General features: G+C 36.6%; 1 protein-coding gene and 1 pseudogene across 4 annotated transcripts in view; both read left to right on the plus strand.

The window, feature by feature from the left end:
- FAF1 (Fas associated factor 1) overlaps positions 1 to 23,759 on the plus strand; it is a 514,999-nt gene that overhangs the window by 341,812 nt on the left and 149,428 nt on the right. For all 3 annotated transcript variants that reach the window (XM_032429321.1, XM_032429322.1, XM_032429323.1), the window contains one exon: positions 16,825 to 16,920. In XM_032429321.1, the coding sequence (XP_032285212.1) occupies positions 16,825 to 16,920 (96 nt within the window). The remainder of the gene's footprint in view (positions 1 to 16,824; positions 16,921 to 23,759) is intronic.
- LOC116647805 lies at positions 14,003 to 15,058 on the plus strand (annotated as a pseudogene). The gene has a single exon (XR_004302396.1). The product of XR_004302396.1 is annotated as a serine/arginine-rich splicing factor 7-like (transcript).

Below are 23,759 nucleotides of genomic sequence, written 5' to 3' on the forward strand. Positions count from 1 at the left end.
CCAAAATATATCTAAACAAACATACTCCTCACTGGGTGATACTTAGAAGAATGTCATACAAGGTCTTGAGAGTTGATAAGAAACCCCTAAGTAAGCTTAGCTTGTTCACCTAGGAAGAAAATATTTTATTAAGTATTAGTCCACATCTTATGGATACCTTTGATGTGGAAAAGTTTAAGTAGTACATTAGGCTGTTCTGTGTATATTTCAGAACACATATCAATTAAGTTAAATGTAGTTGACATAAGGTGTTATTAAACACTTATCTGATATCAATACTGTCATCTAGGCTTAAATTCTTAAAGACAGAAATAATTGGGCATTGCATCTGAAAACACCTATATGATAATCCTTTCTTCTGACAAAGAACCAAAGATGAAGTGTGTGCTTTTTGTTGTTGTTGTTTTAGTTGAAAAATTAAGTCCACTATGCTTGGCACTTATTCACTTCCCATCTTTTTAATGCTGTCAATAAAGATATTATTCCCATTACTCAGATGAGGAAAGTGGGGGGTCTTATGAGGTCAAGCGGCTTCCCTGGGAAATGTATTAAATATCAAAGCCAGGATCCAAGGCCAGGTTATCTGTATCCAAGTGCCTGACATAATGGGAACTTAAATGTTTATTGCATAATTAAGTTATAGACTTTGGGTAACTATATGGTTCATATAACTTACTCAGCAACTAGTTCTAAATTATAAGTAATTATGGGGAAGAAGGGCAAGTTAAAGAGAAATCTGCATGTTTCAGATTACTTTCTTTCCCCTCACCTGTCCAGTGGGTTTCAGAAGCAGTGGATTTTTTAAATAGGTTCTTTTCTCTTTCCTGCCCTCCACCAGAGGGTGCTCATAAGCAATTAAATGAGCCAGCTCTAGAGATTGGAACTGAGAGACAAGTGCCATTTTAATTCACAGCATGGATTATTGGCCCCTGTGCAAAGTAGCAGACTTTAAAACAGAACGCTTGATTCAGATGAAATAGCTTCTTTGGCTTAAAGTTGTCTTGCAAATAATAACTAGTCTGCCTGCCTGAGCTTGTATCTTTATAGAGGTAAACCTAACCATTCTCGCTAAATAGGTATGAGGAAAATTATGCCAGTAGGCAGCGTTAGGCTGGTCTGATAGGGCTATATTCTTATACAACTTAATGTTCAGAAGTACTCTAGTATTCTGAAGTACTTCAGAAGCTCGTCTTGTGTACTCACTGGAATCAAATAATGAAATGCAAGGATGTTGTTATTGTCTATATATTTAGTTTTATAAAAGTATATCTTTTTAGAAATTTTGTTAATTCTGCTGCAGTGGGTAAATCTTTATCTCCTTATGGTATAGTCTAGTTTTAGGAGCTGGGATGCAATAGAAGACTTTAAAAAAGAAAACTTTTGTCTTGAGCAACCTCTCTTTGATAGAATGCTGGATAATGTTGGACCAGTGCAGGGAAGTATGAAGGTAGGCAGTTATAATGTGTAAAAGTATCATCAGGTGATTCTCCTTGTTTTCAAAAATCCCAGCATATTTTTAAAAATATTTTCAAAACTTTTAATAAATTTATTCTTTGTACAAAAAGACAATTTAAGTATGTTATGTAGAATTTACAACTTGTCAAAGCTACAGTTCACATCTTGGGAATATTCACATGTAACTTATGACACTAACTATTGGTTAAATGGAACCAAAATAAATTTAAAATATTATAATGCAATTTTTTTATTGAAAATTGTCCTCTGCAAATGTTCACTGAGGACCCAAGAAGATGCCCAGCTTATATAGCTTATAATTGAGAGTGTAGTTATCCAAGAATGCCACAAATATGTTGCTTCACTAAGGCATTTCTGCATACCACTGCATTAGGAAATGCTATTTATTTTGACAATCATTTCCTCAAAGATCAGTCTCAAATCATTATTTATTTGAAATTCCTTTTTTCTTTTTTGTTTTTTAAAATTTTTAATTGAAGTATAGTTGACATTTAATTTCAGATGTACAATTATATACATTACAAAATGCTCACCATGGTAAGTGTATTTACTGTCTGTCACCATAGAAAGTTATTACAGTATTATTGACTATATTCCCTATGCTGTACTTTTCATCCCTGTGATTTATTTATTTCATAACTGAGGTTTGTACCTCTTTATCTTCTTCACCTATTTTCAGCCATCGCCCTACTCCCCTCCCTTCTGGCAAGTACTAGTTTGTTCTCTGTATTTATGAATCTGTTTTTCTTTTTGTTTGTTCCTTTGTTTTGTGTTTTAGATTCCATTTGTAAATGAAATCACATGGTATTTGTCTTTCTCTGTCTGATTTATTTCACTTAGTGTAATACCCTCTAGGCCATTCATGTTGCAAATGGCAAGATTTCATTCTATTTTATGACTAATATTCCATTGTATATATATTTACCACATCTTCTTTATCCATCCACCTATTGAGGGACACTTAGGTTGCTTCCATATCTTGGCTATTGTAAATAATGCTGCAATAAACATTGGGGTGCCTATATTTTTTCAAATTAGTGTTTTCAATTTTCTTTGGGTAAATACCCAGAAGTGGAATTACTGGATCATAAGGTATTTCTATTTTTAGGTTTTTTGTTTTTTGTTTTGAGGAAACTCCATACTGTTTTCCACAGTAGCTGTACCAATTTACATTCCCATCAACAATGCACAAGGGTTCCCTTTTCTCCACTTCCTTGCCAACACTTGTTATTTTTGTCTTTTTGATACTAGCCATTCTGACTGGTGTGAGATGGTATCTCATTGTTGTTTTGATTTGCATTTCTCTGATTAATCATGTTGAACATCTTTTCATGTATCTGTTAGATTAAAAGAAACAAACAAGAAAACAAGTCAGGAGCATTTTAAATTATTTTCATATATATTTCCTAAAATTTTTTTTTAGAAATTTGGGATAATTAAAACAAAATATAGTATTTTGCAACTAGCTATAACATCTTTGAAGAACAGATTAAGAGTCAAGAGAACATGCTTGTGCTATCATTAAGCTGTGACTTGGGGCAAGCAACTTTACCTCTCTATGTCTCAGTTTCCCCTTAAGTAGTAGTATTAGACTAGATCTTCTTGTGAGAAGAAACTACCTTTCATTTGGAATCTATTAGAGATGATGGGGCTACTGATAGAAGATGCTTAAGAGTAGGCTGGTGATAAACTCTCAGGGGAGTCCCATTACTAGCTTTGAATGGAGCAAGGGATGCTTGATGGAGATAGTATGGTGGCAGCACTTAACTCAGCTAAGACTTAAAGATCTGTGGTCTCTGGGGCTCTTGGGTGGCTCAGTTGGTTAAGCATCCAACTCCTGATCTCATGTGAGTTCAAGCCCCCCATTGGGTTCCACGCTGGGTGTGGTGCCTTCTTAAAAAGAAAAAAGAAAAAAAGATCTGTGGTCTCCTTGTTGGGATATGAGCAATTGATGAATTCAAAGACCCTTCCAACTCTAATACCTTATGAATCTAAAATGAAGCCATCTACAGCAGCCATCCTTGTTTCTTTCAACTCTCCTTGCTTGCATGATAGCATTCTTGTTTTTGTACACAGCAGAAAATCTCAGAATTTGCTACTGTTGGTATTTATTTCATTAAACCTTACCAACTTGCCAAATCAGTTGAGGACTCTAATACAGCAAGGCCAGGGAGAGAACACAGTTTTTAAGCTGTTTACACAAGAGTTTTGTAGATAATTGATCTTGACCTCCACATGTCTTAAAATATACCATTCCATTGGTTCCAGATTATTATTAGTCACTTCCTTTTTAACAGTGTGCCTTTTTTTTTTTTTTTAATGAGGTGACTAAACTGCTATTTAACCCTGCTACAAGAATGTGGCAGTGGGCTAGTCCAGACAAGTGGATGTGCACTTGGTAACTAACATTCTTAATAAGCTTGCTTCAACCTGCCACAAATTAAAGCTCTGTGACTTTTCTAACACATAAGTGATTTAAAAAAAAAAAAAGCTTGGATTGTGAATAAATAAGCTTTTTTGATTTGCACTCTGGTTGGCAGTAAATGAAACTTCAGCCTCATGATTCAGTTTGGCTTCTAACTACTTTAATCTGTCTAGCTGACGAGCATCTGAAAATTTTAAAGGGGGTGATCCAGCAGTTATCTTTAGGGCTTCTTTTTCATAAAAAGCTTTGGGTTGGTGAGAAATGTGTGATGTAGTTAAAACTCCATGGCTTTTGGAATAAAATCTGGTTTGCCACTTAGTAGTTAATTAGTCTTAGACAAGTTATTCTACCCCTCCAAGGCTGTTTCGCGATCTATGCAATCATGTTTATCTTTAATTTGCAGGATTATCATATATGGTAGATATATATTAAGCACTTAAAATATAGTACTTGACAAATTGATGGTATCCAGGAATAGCTATTTTGATTAAGCCAAAGAAAGTATTCTTGTTTATCAGTCCCTCAGACAACATATAGTAGGGCCTTAATAGTTGTTTGATTGAATTATTTCTAAATGCCTCTGAGATAAATCTTTCTGAGTTTGAGTTTTGGCTCACTACTCAGTAGCTGTGTGACCTTGGGCAAGCTTCTTAATCTGTGTAAGGCTTAGTATCCTTATCTTTAAAATGGGGATTATAACAATACCTATCAAGCAGGGTTATTGTGACAGTTAAGTGGAGTAATGCATATAAAGCACACACATAATACCAGTATATATTAAGCTCTCAATAATAGCAATTATTATTAAAGTATTTTTTAAAACTACTGAGTGATTTCATGGGTATTTGTATATATATTCCAAACCATATCAAATTATATATTTCAAAATGTGTATAGTTTATTGTAGGTCAGTTATACCTCAATAAAGTAATACTCAGTGATACGTGTGTGTGTATCTTCATTGTACTACAATGATTGTATTCAATGCTGATGCCCAGTAAGACTCCCAAACCTAGATGGAACTAGGTTCCTAGATGGAACCATGCCGCTGCCTTGTCAGGATGGTGACAAGCTTGAAATATGGTTTTAAAATTTTTTTCTTTTATTATTTTTTAAAACACAAGGCAATTGTATTTTACAAACTAATTTTTAAAAGCTGTTTGGGGCACCTGGGTGGCTCAGTCAGTTAAGCATCTGCCTTCAGCTCCCTGCTTAGCAGGGAGTCTGCTTCTCCCTCTGCCCCTCCCCCTATTCATGGGTGCGTGTTCTGTCTCTCTCTCTCTTCAAATAAATAAATAAAATCTTTTTAAAAAAATATAAATAGTGAAGCTATAGTTTTATAATTTTTAGCTTGTGTCACTAAGTGTATCACATGCAGGGCAAGGATCCTGTGGGTGACTGAACTGAATCTTCTTAGTAATGCATTAAGATTATAGTTCATAAGAGCTAGAAGGGATCTAAGAGGTCATTCATGTGGGTTGCTCTCAGGGAGGAGTATTTTATTTTATTTTTTTAAATTTTATTTTATTATGTTATATTAGTCAGCATACATCATTAGTTTTTGAGGTAGTGTTCCATGATTCATTGTTTGCATGTAACACCCAGTGCTCCATTCAATACGTGCCCTCCTTAATACCCATCACCGGGCTAACCCATCCCCCCACCCCCCTCCCCTCTAAAACCCTCAGTTTGTTTCTCAGAGTCCATAGTCTCTCATGGTTTGTCTCCCCCTCCAATTTTCCCCCCTTCATTTTTCCCTTCCTACTTTTTTTTTTTTTTAACATCTAATGTGTTACTTGTTTTAGAGATACAGGTCTGTGATTCATCAGTCTTACACAATTCACAGCGCTCACCATAGCACATACCCTCCCCAGTGTCCATCACCCAGCCACCCCCTCCCCCCCCCCCCCCACCACTCCAGCAAACCTGTTTGTTTCCTAAGATTAAGAATTCCTCATATCAGTGAGATTATATGATACTTGTCTTAGTCTGATTGACTGATTTCGCTTAGCGTGATATCCTCTAGTTCCATCCACATCGTTGCAAATGGCAAGATTTCATTCCTTTTGATGGCTGCATAATATTCCATTGTATATATATCTATCACATCTTCTTTATCCATTCATCTGTTGATGGACATCTTGGCTCTTTCCATAGTTTGGCTATTGTGGACATTGCTGCTATAAACATTGGGGTGCTTGTACCCCTTCAGATCACTACATTTGTATCTTTGTGGTAAATATCCAGTAGTGCAATTGCTGGGTCGTACAGTAGCTCTATTTTCAACTTTTTGAGGAACCTCCATACTGTTTTCCAGAGTGGTTCCACCAGCTTGCATTCCCACTAACAGTGTAGGAGGGTTCCCCTTTCTCTGCATCCTCGCCAACATCTGTCGTTTCCTGACTTGTTAATTTTAGCCATTCTGACTGGTGTGAGGTGGTATCTCATTGAGGTTTTGATTTGGATTTCCCTGATGCCGAGTGATGTTGAGCACTTTTTCATGTGTCTGTTGGCCATTTGGATGTCTTCTTTGGAAAATGTCTGTTCATGTCTCCTGCCCATTTCTTGATTGGATTATTTGTTCTTTGGGTGTTGAGTTTGATAACAGGGAGGAGTATTTTAATAGTCTTTTCAGATCATTGTGGGTATTCTTCTTTGATATTAAACCAGAACTCAAAGTGATAGTTTTCTAAATGTTAGTTTTGATATGGAATCTGCAGCCATATCAATATACTTTTTGTACTGTCACAGTAAGATCCATTGATTTGTCTTGCACTTTAAATAGATCCTTTACCAGTGCATAATTTTATAACATCATGTATTCATTGTTCATTTGGAGAGTATTGATGCTCTGAGTTATGCAGATTTTCTAACAGTAAGCTATTCCATATATATATATAAACCTGTTAATATCACCATGGACCTCATCAGAAAAGTCTTTAAGGGGGTGCCTGACTGGTTCAGTTGGTGGAGCATGCGACTCTTGATCTCAGGATTGTGGGTTCAAGCCCCATGTTGGGTGTAGAGATTACTTAAAAACAAAATCTTTAGGGGCACCTGGGTGGCTCAGTCGTTAAGCATCTGCCTTTGGCTCAGGTCATGATCCCAGGGTCCTGGGCTTGAGCCCCGTGTCAGGCTCCCTGCTTCAGTGGGAAGCCTGCTTCTCCCTCTCCCACTCCCCCTGCTTGTGTTCCCTCTCTTGATGTGTCTCTGTCTGTTAAATGAATAAATAAAATCTTTAAAAAAAAACCACACAACCAAAATCTAAAAAAAAAGGTGGGGGGGAGGAAAGTCTTTAAGCATTAGAAAGCTGTTATATTTTTGGTGGCTGATAAGTTTTCCAAAATTTTAATTTTTACTTGAAAACTCAAATTTTGTCATGGGCAGTTAATACTCCCAGACCTGTTCCTTAAAGTAACAGGCTTGCTTAATTCATTTTGGAAGAAAATCCTGTCAAATATTACTTGAGTCCAAATAACCATAGTTTGCCTGCCAGTCATTTCAGTAATCATAGTGTTCTATGAAAAAAGTAGTTCATTCAGCACACAAGTCAAACAATTACACAAGTGCTTTTTCCTCAACACAACCATCATACTTCTTCATGCAGCAGGAGTTTTATACATACTTCCCATTTGTCACATAGAGAATATTAAAAGAGGTGTACCCAAGAGTCAAGTTTAATTAAAAGTAATATTTTTTACTGATTCAGCAGGAACATTCTTAAGTTAAACTGGCATTTTTACAGTGAGTTTGGCAGTGGAGACTTTCACATAGTTTGGTGTCACTACCTTGATTTGTGTTAAGGTACCAACAGTTTTGCCCACCATTGCTTTTTCACTGTCAGTGTAAAAACAGTGAAAAAGTCAAATACCATCTAAATATTATTATGAAAATGATTTTGACCTTGTGGAACCTCTAAAAGGATCTCAAGAACCCTGTGTCTATAAACCACATTTTGGGAATCATTGACATAGTTAATATGTTCCTAAGAAAATACTAAATACTTTCTATAAGAAAAAAAAAAACAACAAACTTCAAATAGGCCTTAAGAGTATTTACTAACTGATGGGATATCTACTGTTTGGCAAATCAATTCTCATTAAAGCCATCTTACAGAAGGCCTTTTAGGAAAGGAAATATTACCCATTTTTATAGAAGAAGCTGAGGTTTGAGATATGAAATATTGATTGGAGTAAATAATAGAACAATAACTACCAGAAGTGAATTCGAACTCAGGACACTCAGACTTTAGAAGTCCTTGCTTTCAACAGAATCAGAAGATGAACCACAAATTGGTAGAAAAGATCTACAAAAGATACTCTTAAAACTCAACAAGAAAATGAACAACCCAATTTAAAAACGAGCCAAAGACCTTAACAGACATCTTACCAAAGAAGATATACAGATGGCAAATAAGCATATGAGAAGATGCTGCACATCATATGTCATCAGGGAAATGCAAATTTAAAAACTACCCATTAAGGGGTCCCTGGGTGGCTCAGTCTGTCGACTCTTGATTTTGGCTCAGGTCATGATCTCAGGGTTGTGAGATTGAGCCCCGCATAAGGCTCCATGCTGGAAATGGAGCCTGCTTAAGATTCTCTCTCTCCCAGGGTGCCTGGATGGCTCAGTTAAGCATCTGACTTTGGCTCAGGTCATGATCTCAGGGTCCTGGGATCGAGCCCTGCATCAGCCTCCCTGCTCAGCAGGAAGTTGCTTGTTCCTCTCTCTCTCTCTGCCTCTGCCCCTCCTCCTGCGTGTGCTCTCTCTCTCAAATAAAATCTTTTAAAAAAATTCTCTCCCTCTTTCTCTGCCCCTACCCCCCCACTTAAAACAAAACAAACAAACAAACAAAAAACACCTTTTAAATGACCAAATTCCAGACCACTGACACCACCAAATGCTGGTGAGGATGTGGAGCAATAGGAACTCTCATTCACTATTGGTAGGGATGCAAAATGTTACAGCCATTTTGGAATACGATTTGGTAGTTTCTTAGAAAACTAAACATACTCTTACCATGTGACCTAGAATGTGCTTCTTGCTATTGACCCAAAGGAGTTGTAAATTTAGTTCCATACAGAAGCCAACACACAGATGTTTATAGCTGCTTTATTCATAATTGCTGTAACCTGGAAGCAACCAAGACATCCTTCAGTAGGCAAATGGATAAACAAACTGTGGTACATCCAGACAATGGAATATCATTCAATACTAAGAGGAAATGAGATTTTAAGCCATGAAAAGACATGGATGAACTTTAAATGCATATTACTAATTGAAAGAGACCAATTTGGAATGACCTTCTGGAAAAGAAAAAACTATGGAGACAGGAAAAAGACCAGTGGTTGCCAAGGGCAGTGAGGGGAGGTGAAGATGAATAGTCAGAGCATGGAGGATTTTTAGAGTGGTGAAAATACTCTGTATGATATTATACAATGGATAAATGCCATTATACCTTTTTCCAAACATATAAAATGTACAACACCAAGAGTGAACCCTATTGTAAACTATGGACTTTGAGTAATTACAGTGTGTCAACGTAGGTTTTTCCTTGGTAAAAAACACCATTCTGGTGAATGATGTTAATAATGGGAGAGACTATGCCTGTTTGAGGACAGGGAGTACAGGAGAAATCTCTGTACTTTCTTCTTAATTTTGTTGTAAACCTAAAATTACTCTTTAAGAAAAGAAAGTCTTCGTAAAAAAAAAAAAAAAAGAAAAGAAAAGAAAGTCTTCGTAAACATGTATTACGAAGACTTTCTATGTTGCCTTTCAACAACATAACCCGTTTACATATATAATAGTTTAATTTAATTAAACCCATGACCCATTTAATACATATAATAGTCAGTGAGAGTAAAATTCTTTTACCTCAACCTTTCTCCATCCCTAAGCATTCAGAAGATTATACTCTCAGATATGCTTTATTTATTTAAAGGTATAGAATTAAATAATAAAGGAATTTTGCCATGACTTCATCTTGAATTTGTGACTCTGTTTTGAACCTCTGTATCTGCGATAATGGAAAGTCAGAGAATTACAGTCTAACATGGCCAGGAAAAAACTGAATAAAGCCTTGAAATAGATTTTGCAAATGAGTCACAGTTCTTCATTATATTAGGTTAAAGCTATCTTGTGACTGAGAGAGTACCATTATGTATAGGTTAATTAACTAATATAATGTATGCAAATTTAAATTTTTTAAGGTAACCCCCTTCAACTATAAAGTCAAACAAACCTGCAGCCCTAATCTTTTTTTCCAATTCCTTGCAAAATAAATACCCCAATGATAATAATATCGATCCTTTACAATTGTATAACCATTTGGTTTCACATACATTATCTCAATCTTATTGGATCTTCATACCAACTCTGTGAGAGAGAACAGATTGATTACCCTATTTTGTAAATTAAGGACAGGTTCTATTACACCATTCTCTAAATAAGAAAACTGAAATACAGAAATTCTAAGTGATTTTGTCCATAGTCATTGGACAACTCAGCCTTCTGACTTCACACCTTTTATGTAAATTTAGGTTATGAGTCCCATCAAACATTTACTTTAGCCCTAAATTCTTGAAATCACTGTCTGAGTAACTGTTGGCCCTTCCAAGGGGTTGCTAGCCCTACAGAGACTGCCCCATCTTTCCTCCCTTGTATTCCTTTTTCTGTGCCTGTTCCTATGTGCATCTTTTGTCTTTCTAACTGGTATATATGTTCCTTTAGGACAGACTTCTATTTAATCCACACTGGACGTATAGTAACTCAGAAATTCCTGGCCCTTTAACTTCCCAGTGTATTGTGATTAGTAGGATCTGAAATAGAGTGATGCAGAGGCCCACTTGGTCAGCTGTAGGCTAAGGAGAAAGTGCTGGCCGCTCTCCTCTTCAGGAATTATTAGTAACTATGGGGAAGGTTAATGTTGAAAACTGTGGAGAGAAGCCCATTGAGGAGCCAGCCCATCTGTAGTACTGTATACTTTTTTTTTTTTTAAAGATTTTATTTACTTATTTGACAGAGAGCGAGCGAGAGCAGGAACACAAGCAGGGGGAGGGAGGGAGAGGGAGAAGCAGGCTCCCCGCGGAGCAGGGAGCCCGATGTGGGGCTCGATCCCAGGACCCCGGGATCATGACCTGAGCTGAAGGCCCACGCTTAACGACTGAGCCACCCAGGCGCCCAGTACTGTGTACTTTTAATGAGCACTTTCCTCCAGCTTCTCCTAAAGTATGTCTTTTAATTTATACATGATTAGGCTGTTATGCAAAGGTAGTCACAGTAGAATCTAATCATCATCTCTTTTCTCCAGGTCCTAAAAATGATGATCATTGGAATGATAACAGGTCTTCCGCTTATTCAGTAGTTTCAAAGCCAGCTTTTACTTATCTTAATACATTTAACCCTTTCAAAAGTCAATTGAGGTAGTTAAGGCAGGGATTATTCACCTCAATAAATGGAAAATTCTGGAGTAGAATAGAGAAATGACTTCCCCAAGTGCAGGAGGCTGGGAAATACTTGAATTGAGATTTTTCTGGCTCCTAGTCCAAGTCTCTTTCCATTATACTACACTGCTTCTGATTGTCAGTGACATTTACCATCATTATTATTTCATTACCAGAGGATTTTAGGGTGGGGGAGGAGGACTTTTTTTTTGTAATGAAAAATATTGTGAAAGTAACGTGACTTGAAATTTAGCCTGTGCTTCTTATCCAAATTAGCTTTGCTTTTGTTTATACTGAAATAAAATAAATTGAGCCAATTGTGACAAATGTTGATGAATATGACTGAATAGAATGACAGAATTGATACAGTTTTACTTTTAAAAATTATTATTATTAATCAGGTTTTCTAGCATTTGTAAGAGACAATGCCAAAACATCTAAATGCCAAAACTAACTAACTAACCTCTAACCACGGGGCACCTGGCTGGCTTAGTCAGTAGCACATGAGACTCTTGATTGCAGGGTGGTGAGTTCGAGCCCCACATTGGACATAGAGATTACTTTAAAACATAAATAAAATAAAATGATTAAAGTGGCAAAGGTTATACCCCAATTTAAAAAAAAATTTAAAAACCTCTAACCAGACTAAAGAAAAAATAATCAAATATAAATTATTTTTATCGATATAATCTATATGACAGCACACACCTCACATGATTGAAAATACCTGTGTATTCATGTGACATTTGCCTTTTTCATTCAGTATTTGTCTTCAGATAATTAGCTTGATTATAACACACGTTTGAATTGTAGTTATAACCAACCCACTATTGTGTCCGTGGTTGGTCTCTATAAATTTACAGATATTTGGGTTTCCTCATATATCAGTTTAATTCACACCTCCCCAAAAGTTACCAAAAGTGTTTTCAGTGTGCTAATGGAGACTCTATTTTATTTCTAATAATAATAAAAGAAACATGATATCATCATTACATTAAATACACAAATGTGTCATTTCATGAACACCAAAGAAAAACACCCTCCTTTGGCTATTTAATATTGTTTTAATTCCTCTAAATAGACAAAAGTGACATGTACTCATATTTGCTCACATTTTCCCAAATTTAATTTAAACCTCAAATTAGTTATTTAATATCTGACCCACTAAAAACTTCAGTAGGAGTAAATATATTTGGCTTTAATTGTGTTGGCTAAACTAGGCAGATTCTTTAGGTAATATATCATAATGGTAATAAAAATTAACTGAGTTCACTAAATGTTTGTGTGCCAGTTACTGTGCTACGTGCTTTACGTATATTGTAGATTCCTAAGCGATAACAATCTGATATTGTGGATTAATATGATTAAAACATAAATGATATTGTTACCATCTGTAGAAACTTTTCTTTTTAATGCCTTCAGCAAACACTATTGCAGGGTACCCTCCAAAAAAGATTTATAGTGTTTCCCTGGGAATTAGTAAACTGAAGTATTATTCTAATTGGAAAAGTAACAGACACACTGGTGGTGGGTGGGGGTATGGAGATATATATATATATATATATGATTAGCTTTATTTTAGGCCTATTACGGTTTCCTGGAGCACTAGTCTTTTGCTTATGAAAAATAGCCTTGACTAAAAATAAACTTTGGGACTACATCAAAATAAAAAGCTTCTGCACAGCAAAGGAAATAATCAACCAAATTAAAAGGCAACCTACTGAAGGGGAGAAGATATTTGCAAATGACGTATCCAATAAAAGGTTAGCATCCAAAATGTATAAAGAACTTAAAACAACTCAACACCCCAAAAACAAATAATCCAATTAAAAAATGGGCAGAAGACATGAACAGACATTTCTCCAAAGAAGACATGCAAATCGCTGACAGACACATGAAAAGATGCTCAACATCAGCTAATCATCAGGGAAATGCAAATGAAAACTACAATGAGATATCATCTCACACCTGTCAGAATAGCTAAAATCTAAAACAAAGAAACAACAAGTGTTGGTGAGGATGTGGAGAAAGGGGAACCCTCTTACACTGTTGGTGGGAATGCAAACTGGTGCAGCCAGTCTGGAAAACAATATGAAGTTTCCTCAAAAAGTTAAAAATAGAACTACCCTGGGATCCAGCAATTGCCCTACTGGGTATTTAGCCAAAGAATACAAAAATACTAATTCAAAGGGATACATGCACCCCAATGTTTATAGCAGCATTATTTACAATAGCCAAATTATGGAAGCAGCCCAAGTGTCCATCGACTGATGAATGGATAAAGAAGAGGTGGCATATATATACAATGAACTATTATTCAGCCATAAAAAAGAATGAAATCTTGCCATTTGCACTGACATGGATGGAGCTACAAAGTATAATGCTAAGTGAAATAAGTCAGGCAGAGAAAGACATACCATATGATTTCACTCATATGTGGAATTTAAGAAACAAATGAGCATAGGAAGAAAAAATAGACAAACCAAGAAACAGACTCTTAATGATAGGGAACAAACTGATGGTTATCAGATGGAGGTGGATGGGGGGGATGGGTGAAATAGGTGATGGGGATTAAGGAGTGTACCTACTGTGATAAGCACTGGGTGATGTATAGAGTTATTGAATCACTTTGTTGTACACCTAAAACTAATATAACACTGTATATGTTGACTATGCTGGAATTAAAATAAAAACTTAAGACTGCTGGGACCATTGATGACTGAGTCGGTGTTGCAGCTTTTGTATTACTCCCTGGGCACTGCAAGCAGGCCAGGCATCATATCACCTTACAGGTGGTATGGAGGAGAAAACCAAGGTGTGTGTTGGTAATCTGGGAACCAGTGTCAGCAGAGGAGAGTTAGAAAGGGCTTTTAGTTATTATGGTCCCTTAAGAACTGTGTGGATTGTGAAAAGTCCTCTAGGATTTGCCTTTGTGGAACCTGAAGATCCTAGACATGCAGAAGATGCAGTTTGAGGCCTGAATGGGAGAGTGATTTGTGGTTCCTGAGTGAGAGTTGAATTATCAACAGGCATGCTTTGGAGATCTGGTTTTGATAGACCACCTGCCCAACGTTCCTTTGATCCCAATGATAAATGCTATGAGTGTGGCGAAAAGGGACATTATGCTTATGATTGTCATCATTACAGCCAGCAGAGGAGAAGCAGGTCACAGTGTAGATCACATTTAAGAGACAGAGGTAGGCGATACTCTTGCTCATGTAGCAGGAGCAGGAGGTCAAGATCAGCATCTCCTCAACCATCAAGATCTGTGTCTCTTTCAAGATCCGCTTCACACAGAAGATCTAGGTCTGGTTCTATAAAAGGTTCAAGATGCCCGTCGAGGTCAAGGTCAAGATCCAGGTCTGTTTCACTACTAAGAAGCAGCCAAAGTTCAGATATCCCATCTCCAAAAAGAAGTCATTCCCCATCAGGAAGTCCACAAAGAAATGCAAGACCAGAAAGAGTGAAGTTCTCAAGTTCACCTTTTAGGGAAGAGTTATTTCGTTTACATTATTATAAGGGATTTGTGATGTCTGTAAAGCGTAACTTAGGAAGGTTATTTCAATCATCCAGTCAAAATGGATCTGGATTATAACTCTGTAAATTCACAGCAATAAGATAATATAAATTTTTGTTAAATGTATTAACATTCTGGTGGTCTGAAAATGTGGGTTTTTATTTGGCACATTTAAATAAAATGTTTCTAGCTAGAAAAAATAAATATAAATTAAAACTTAATAAAAGAGGGGTGCCTGGGTGGCTCAGTTGGTTAAGTGTCTGCCTTCAGCTTAGGTCATGATCTCAGGAGTCGGCCTCTCCCTCTCCTTTGCCCCCACCCCCCCCCCCCGCTCCTGCTTGTTCACTCTCTCTCTCGCTCTCTCTCAAATAAATAAAATGTTTTTTAAAAAAGTAATTAAAAAAATAGCAGATTAGAGGGAAAAAAAAAAGAAACCAACCCTGCCGACATCTTGATCTGAGACTTTCAACCTCCAGGACTGTGAGAAAATAAATTTCTGTTGTTTAAACAAACAAACAAAAAAATAGCTTTGACTGTTGTAACGTGCTATATATGGAAAAATTTCAAACTTTCAAAGCCTTCCTGGGAATGTAATACCTGGGCTACTGTGATAAAGATTAGAGCAGAGATCAATGAAATAGAAACCAGAAAAACAGTAGAACAGATCAACGAAACTAGAAGCTGGTTCTTTGAAAGAATTAATAAGATCTATAAACCACTGGCCAAACTTACCCAAAAGAAAAGAGAAAGGACCCAAATTAATAAAATCATGAATGAAAGGGGAGAGATCATGACTAACACCAAGGAAATAGAAACAATTATTAGAAATCATTACCAGCAACTATATGCCAACACATTAAGCCCTGGAAGAAATGGATGCCTTCCTGGAAACTTACAAACCACCAAGACTGAAACAGGAAGAAATAGACAATCTGAATAGACCAATAACCAGTAACGAAATTGAAGCAATAATCAAAAACCTCTCAAAAAACAAAAGTCCAGGGCCAGATGGCTTCCCAGGGTAATTCTACCAAACATTTAAAGAAGAAATAATACCTATTCTACTGAAGCTGTTCCAAAAAATAGAAACAGAAGGAAAGGTTCCAAACTCCTTCTATGAGGCCAGCATTACCCTGGTCCCAAAAGGAGAATTACAGACCAACATCCTTGATGAACATGGATGCCAAAATACTCAACAAGATCCTAACTAATGGGATCCAGCAGTACATTAAAAGGATTATTCACCACAACCAAGTGGGTTTTATACCTGGGATGCAAGCGTGGTTCAACATTTTCAAATCAATCAATGTGATAGAGCACATCAATAAAAGACAAGAACCATATGATCCTCTCAATTGATGCAGAAAAAGCATTTGACAAAATACAGCAACCATTCCTGATTAAAACTCTTCAGAGTATAGGGATAGAGGGAACGTTCCTCAGTATCATTAAAGCCATCTTTGAAAAGCCCACAGCGAATCTCATCATCACTGGGGAAAAGCTGAGCGCTTTTCCCTTAAGATCGGGAACACAAGAGGGATGCCCACTCTTACCACTGTTGTTCAACATAGTGCTTGAAGTCCTAGCCTCAGCAATCAGAGAACAAAAAGGAATAAAAGGCATCCAAATTAGCACAGAGTAAGCTTTCTAATCTAACTTCAGAAATCTAGAAAATATTGGGGCACCTGGGTGGCTCAGTCCATTAAGTGTCTGCCTTCGGCTCAGGTCATGATCCCAGCGTCCTGGGATAGAGCCCTGCATCGGGCTGGCTCCCTGCTCAGTGGGGAGTCTGCTTCTCCTTCTTCTGCCCCTCCCCCTGCTCATGTGCAAGTGTGCGTGTGCTCTCTCTCTCTCTCAAATGAATAAAATCTTTTAAAAAAAAAGAAATCTAGAAAATATCAAAAGGGGCTTTTGTGAGACATGGCCTCATTTTGTTTACGAATGGTGGATTCTTCTTTTTGCAGATGTGTCTTGCTGAATCAGGGCTGTCTTATCCCTGCCATCGACTTACAGTGGGCAGAAGAGCTTCACCTGCGCAAACCCGGGAGCAGTCCGAAGAGGTAAGCCTGTTTGCCAAGCTTTTCGGTGAATAGGAGGCCTGTCTTCCACCTGCCTGCCCACTTCCTATTCTTTTTTATCTGCCACAGCAATGAATAGATAAGTTAATGTAGTGTGAATAAAATCTCAGTAAATTCTTGAAGGTAGAAACTTTTCATGCGAGTTTATTGTTAATGTGCTCCTTCTTGGTCTATAAGTTTCATGTTTCAACAGACAGAATTCAGGTGGATTGGTTGAAATGAGTTTTACTTAGAATTGACAGGTTGATAACAGATTTTCTTCATTGCCAACTATATAATTGAGTACATTTACTAAGACTGATCCTGAAGGTCCTTTAACTCATTGAGCTAGAGCACCTTCTATGAACCAGGTATTGTGCTTAATACTAAGTAACAAAGATGAATAACAATGTATCTATACCAAGGTGCTCAGAGTCAAAGGTGATAGATTAATTAATTATAATGGCAAAATGTAATAAAAGCAGTGATAGCACATAGAGTGCTATAGAAACAGAAGAGGGACAGATAAGATTGAACATATTTAAGTATGGGATGTACCTGTGTGTGTCTTTGTGGGTCTGAACAATGTTAAAAGACAATATCTTTTCCGTGGCCACAAATAGCACTCTGTGTCCAACTGTGACTTTGATTAAAAGGTAATGGGAAAGATAGCTTGGACATTACAATTTATCTGTTAGAAAGCATTTATTGAGCTCCTACTATGTTTTGTTAAAGAAAAATCATCACCATCACTTAAAAAGTTTATGTGATAGAGGTCATAACTAAATAGCACAGAAAAATGTTACCTCAGTGTTTTTCAGTCCAATAAAACCTTTTTCCATTTACATTCTATACAAAATATGGTTGTGAATTTTTATTTAAACTGACTGTATTTTGGACACTCATTATGGAAGCTGCCACAGGACCTCTCCAGCCATCCTCTGAATATGTGTTTATATCACTTAAATATGTGAAAGGGAAATGGGATGCATAAGTTACATTCTGTAAAATGATCATCCTGTGAAATGATAATTTGCAACTCTGGTTTTTAACATTTTTTTAGAAATCCACAAAGAAGAAAGGGCTTTCCCCTGCTACAAATATTACTGTATTGTTTTCTTAGGCCTCTAAAAATGTTAATTTCCTTTAAAGAGCCCACACCATTTTAGTTAGCATTTTATCTCACTAATCCTCATGAAAGAAAACATGATATTGAGTTTCACTGCTTGGCAGAAATTCCCAGAAATAATTTATTGAAATACTTCTTTCTAATGTGTGAGTGTGTTTCTAATGCTGAAGTAGGTTGTGCTTCAACCCTGTAATGGATAAATCTACTACATTAAAAGGTGGCCAACTAGCTCCACCCAAAATTTTTAATTCTGTGCTCTGAAAGATGACAGATACCTGTTTCACCTCATTTTATTTCCTTCTCTCACTCTCACCATTGTATGTGTTATTTGGATGGTCCCTTCAGCAAAAAGAAGTCAGTGCCATACAGTAAGAAATAGTGTTTATGAAAGGCTGGCGTACTCTTTAGGTTAGAGAAGAAGGTAGAATGGGATTAGGAGGCTTTGCTAAACTAAAAGAGCTGCAGTCTTGGGAACATCTTAAAATGTGATTATTTGTGATGAAACCATTATTTTTCTTTCCCTGGCTAACTGTAAATATCACCTTTTTAGGGAACTGGTGAGAAATGGGCAAGTGTGACTCGGGCTTTTATGCTGCCATAGAATTACACAACTGGAAGGGATTTTTAAAATTTGATTTCCACTCTTCTATCCATTCATCCCTCATTCATTTAAACATTAATGTCTTCTAGGTGCCTATCATTAGGACCACAGTCTGTATGCTAAAAGAGCTCACTCAAAATATCCCCTCAAAATATACCTTTGTTTTATCTTCAATAACAAGGCAACCAGTTCCATTGTTGAGCAGCTCTGTCTGTTGATATCTTCCTTAAACTGGAACCTGTGTCCTTGTAGCTTCCACCCAGTGGTTCTGCTTCTTTTTTTTTCTGCTTTTAACCCTTCTACATGATTTCAGGTTTCAGGACAACTACCATTTTTCTATTGATTGTCTGAAGCCTTGAGTTAGGACGAAGATATTTGAGACCAGTAGTTAAATTTAAGCTTTGAATTTTATGGATTATAGTTATGTGTCCTCTAGCTAGGGGAATTTTATTTCTTACATCCTCCTTCTTGTCCTGCAACTATATTTTTTTATGATAATTCACCATTTTTTCTTTCCTTCCCAGCCTTCCCTTGCTCCTGAGCCCCCTTTTAATGATCTTTCCATATCTGAGTACCTAGCTAATACCTTCCTCTCCTTTCTCCAGCTGCCTGGGTGGAACAGGGTAGGGACCCATAGACCCAGGCTTCTTGAGAATTGTCCAATCCTCAGTTGATAGTGGAAGAGAGAGGGGAGTGCCACAAGAATAAAACAAACAAACAAAACAACAACAAAAAAAAACTTCAAATGTAGTAGATGCTAGTTAATTAGTTAATAACTTCAGTTAAGGAAACGTCTATTAAATGCTCACTATGTGCTAGTCAGATGAATATAAACTGGTAATTTCAAATTATGTAATGATAAAATTGAGCAAGCACAAGATACTAGGGCACAAATGTGGGGGTTGAAGGCATAACACTCAAGAATGTTTGCAAGCAAAAGCCGTGTCTGCCTTATGCACCTCTGAACTCCTAGTGTAGTACCTGGCACATACCAGCCACAAAATAAATATTGGTGAGTGAGTATTTTTTTAAAAAGAAGGAGGAGGGGAGAGAGGAATGAGTTGGGGGAGGAGGATGAAGAAAGACTACAGGAATTTATATCCAAATCAAATTATAAAGAATGAGGCACAGTCAGCCAGATGAAGAAATAAGGAAATAGTATTTCATTCAAAGGAAACAGCATGATCTGATGTAGTATATGCACAGAGATGAGTGCAGTTTGGTGTTCGTGCAAAATAAAGTGGGAGACAAAGATAAGAGATAAGGTGAAGGTGAATAGATCTTAGGTCTTACAGGTCATGTTGGGAACTTGAACTTTGGGCAGCCGTAGGAGGCTTTTCAGTGACAAATGATTTTCTTTCCCCAAATACACATTTTAGAAAAGAGTACTTTGCTGCTGTGCAGAGGTTAGATATAAGGGAAGCAAGACTGGAGGCAGAGAAATCAGGTATGAATCTATTGTACTAGCACAGTTAAAGGATAATGAGATCCTGAACTAGAACATAATTTGTAAAAATAGAGAAGGAAATGGGTTCAGGAAGTACTTTGGAGGGAAGATCAGTAGGACTGGTGACTGATAGGATCTGTGGGAGGAGAGAAAAGGAAGCGATAAGAATGATACCTAGGTTTTGGTTTAAGTGACAGAAAAGAGTCATTCGGTATTCATTCAGTAAGTTCTGATTACATGCCCCTCTATGCCTGGTACTGATCTAAATGTCAGGAATGTGGCTGTGAACAAAGCAAAGTCTTTGCATAAAGGATCTTGTACCTAATAAAATGAAATTGAACACAGATAATTGCCAAAAATTTGTATTTCAATTTTTAAAACTTGGTGAGACAAGTATTTAGCTTGTCTGCTGTGGTCCTACCATTAGTATGTGGTATTGCACCACAGGCAGACAAGCTAAATAGTAATCATGTTACTTCTGAACATTTCCATCTGAATGCCCACTGCAGACTCACTCTGTACAAAATTGAACTTCCCATATCTCCCCAGAAACCTATTTCCTCACCCATATTAATGATCACTATCAATCCAAGCCAAAAACTGTTCATTCTAATCACTGAGGGACCTGCTATTCTTTGAAACTGTCCCAAATGAACTGATACATTGGATTTTTATGACCCTTTCCTTTTGACTATTCAAATAAGTATATTTTTATGTCTTCCTTTAGAATTTCTTGAAGGCCTGAACCATGTTTTATCTATCTCTGTATCCCTAGCTTTTAACCCGTTGCTTTGATATAAGTAGTTGATGAAAAGAACATCTACTTCAGTTATAAGCTTGCCTTAGTGCCGAGTATATATGAGTCTAAATTTTGTCTCAAACAGTTTGGTTCTTTCTCCTCTAGGAAATTTGCTCTGATTTTTCCCATTCCTCGTGCATTAAATGTTCTCCTCTGAACTTAACCTGTCATAATACTTATCACTAGGTATTACAATTAACTGTATATATTATATAGTGTTCTTTAAGAGAGTATAGACTGTATCTTTCACACAGGTCCAGGCAGTGTGGCATTTACTGGGGTTTTGTAAATGTTTGTTAAATGATAATGGGAATAAATGAATACCAATAAACAGCCAAAATAGAATCACGAATTTTTTAAGCTGTTTTTCAAATTCTGAGTAAATAACTTCTCTGGATTCAAAGAGTTTTAGGGCTGCCATGGCTGAACCAAGAGATTATGTATTCTCATCAGCAAACATTAATGAAAAAAAGATTGTTTATCTCATTTTTTAGAAAAAGCTTTTCCTAACCTGTTAGATGGCTGATAAGAAAATGTGAAGAGATTGGGAGTTCCTTATACATAATTAAGCAGTTCATTCTTGCAGATACTTCAATAATTCATATTTGAAATATACTTTTTTCAACAAAATTGGCTTTTTAGATAACTCCCTTTAAAGATGTTGTTGTTGTAGGATTTTGCTTTCTGGATCTTAAGAGATTTGGGAACTCTACACTTTATGAAGACAAAATGAATAATGGGTTAGTTACATAGGCACAAAATTAAAATCACTATCCCAGTATGATATAAAGTTCTGTTGTTATGGAAAGGGGCTATTATTTGATTGAAAACTGGTTTAGGAGAAGGAGTTTAGGTGTGGTGGATAAGGTAAAAGGAGTGAGAAGAAAAGATGATATGTAGAACAAGGCTTTTTCTTCTCTGTGTCCTCCAACCCTTCTTAACCTGATGCCTCTTAAAGGGAAAGATGAGTGTTAGGCAAGACTAAGTGAAGGCTGAGATGGTAGCTTAGCTGATAGAGAATGTGACAAGATTCATCAGACTGGACCTTTGTTTCTTTCCACTAGCCTGTGAACCTGGCTAAGTATCCTAGAAGAGTATGTAGCGTACCTTTTAGATCCTGCACCTTTACCCCTTTAAGAAACTGAGACTCAAAGTTCAGGGAACTTCATGCTCCAGATATCTGTGTGCCTGAAACACAGGGAATTCAAGCACAGTAGTCATCCTAATAGATGTGTTGTTTTGTAGAGGAGGCTCCCTTACTACTTTGAAATGAGAAGGGGTTTTTGAATGTTTAAGCTGTTGAATTGCTGAAATCAGGAGATCTTTGTCCTACAAAGTGAAACACTAAAGTAAGATTAGGATCGTAAGTAGAACCAAGGTGTCTGTGAGAAATAGTGGTGCAGTCAGAATAGCAGATAGACTGCTTAGGACAAGGACCATTCATTTTTACTCCTTCAATAAGTATTTGTTCATTATCTTCTTTATTCAAACCACTAGGAAGACTTTCTTTCAAATAAGACAGAAAATGTTACAATTCTGGGCATTAGTGCTTGGTTATGCCCAAGGAGGAAATGCTAAGCTGAGTCAAATGGAGTAAATATCTTGGCTTCTTCATTTGGAACCATTGGACTTGCTAGATCAGTAGTTTTAAAATTGTTCCACAGTGTCCTGAGATCCTTCAGAGGTACCCCAACTATCAAAGGGATATGAGAAAGAAAAGGCCAAGCCTAGGAGGAGCATTAGACTCCCCATTGCCCTCTCACTGCATCAACCAGAGTAGCCTTACTTTTGTCTATTGTATGCACTATAATTTTACATAATATTTTCCTTGGGACCAAGGGAGAGAGGTAACCCTGTGAAAAGAAGTTTGAAAACCATTGATAAGAAGATCTTTAAAATCCCTTCTAGTTTAAAATCTGTAATTTTTATGACTAGCTAACCTCTAACATCCCTCTAGCCAAGTTTTATGAGTCTTTGATTCTAAGTTTCTCTTAATGCTTTTCTGGCAAATATTTATCTCTAAGTTAGGCTCTTTTGCATAGACCAGAATCAAATAGTTTCCCCATTTTCATAGCTTAAGGACATAGTGCCATATTTTAAAAGATAGAAATTTCATATATTAAATAGTCTGTGTAGACTTCATTTATTGAACATAGTACAGACAGGCATTTAGCCAGGTACCTTGCTGGGACCCCCTTCTCATCCAAGGCATAAATATTTGTCAATATTCACAGTTTGGATGTTTTAGATCTCAGTATTTTTGAAATTCCATTCTTACCTAGAGATAGCAGCCTAGTTCATATTTTGAATCCGATGTTTTTAATTGTAATACTTTAAATCTCAACTGATGTTGCTGAAAACAAAATAAACGGAGCATGTTTATCAGTGCCCAGCATGTAGTAAATTCTCAATAAATGTTTATTGAATAGAAGCACATCTCATATTTAATAGCCTGCACTTTACAAAGAGCTTTTATATAGTGTATTTCATGTTATCTCCAATAACACTGAAAATAGTGTACCATATTCCACTAATGAAAAATTTGAGAACCATTGCAGTAAGGAAGTGGCAAGTTTGAAATGGAGATTACTGTGAGCTTTTTAAAAGACTCATATAGCTTGCTTTGTCTTTGACCTGATTATACCCATCTCCTCATTTATTGAGCAAATATTTATTGAGCACTTAATTGTGTACTATGTTCTGGGGATAAAACAGACAAAAATCCCTGTCTTCATTGAGTTTGTAAGCATCCTTCATTTTCCCTCAGGTTCCAGCCTTTAGTCTAGGGGTATCACAGCAAGTTTAGAAATATATATAAGCCTTAAAATGAAAAATATTAAGCTTTACTCTAGCAAATGACTTCTTA

Source organism: Phoca vitulina, unplaced genomic scaffold, assembly GCF_004348235.1.
Source record: "Phoca vitulina isolate PV1807 unplaced genomic scaffold, GSC_HSeal_1.0 scaffold2, whole genome shotgun sequence".
Lineage (NCBI taxonomy): Eukaryota > Metazoa > Chordata > Mammalia > Carnivora > Phocidae > Phoca > Phoca vitulina.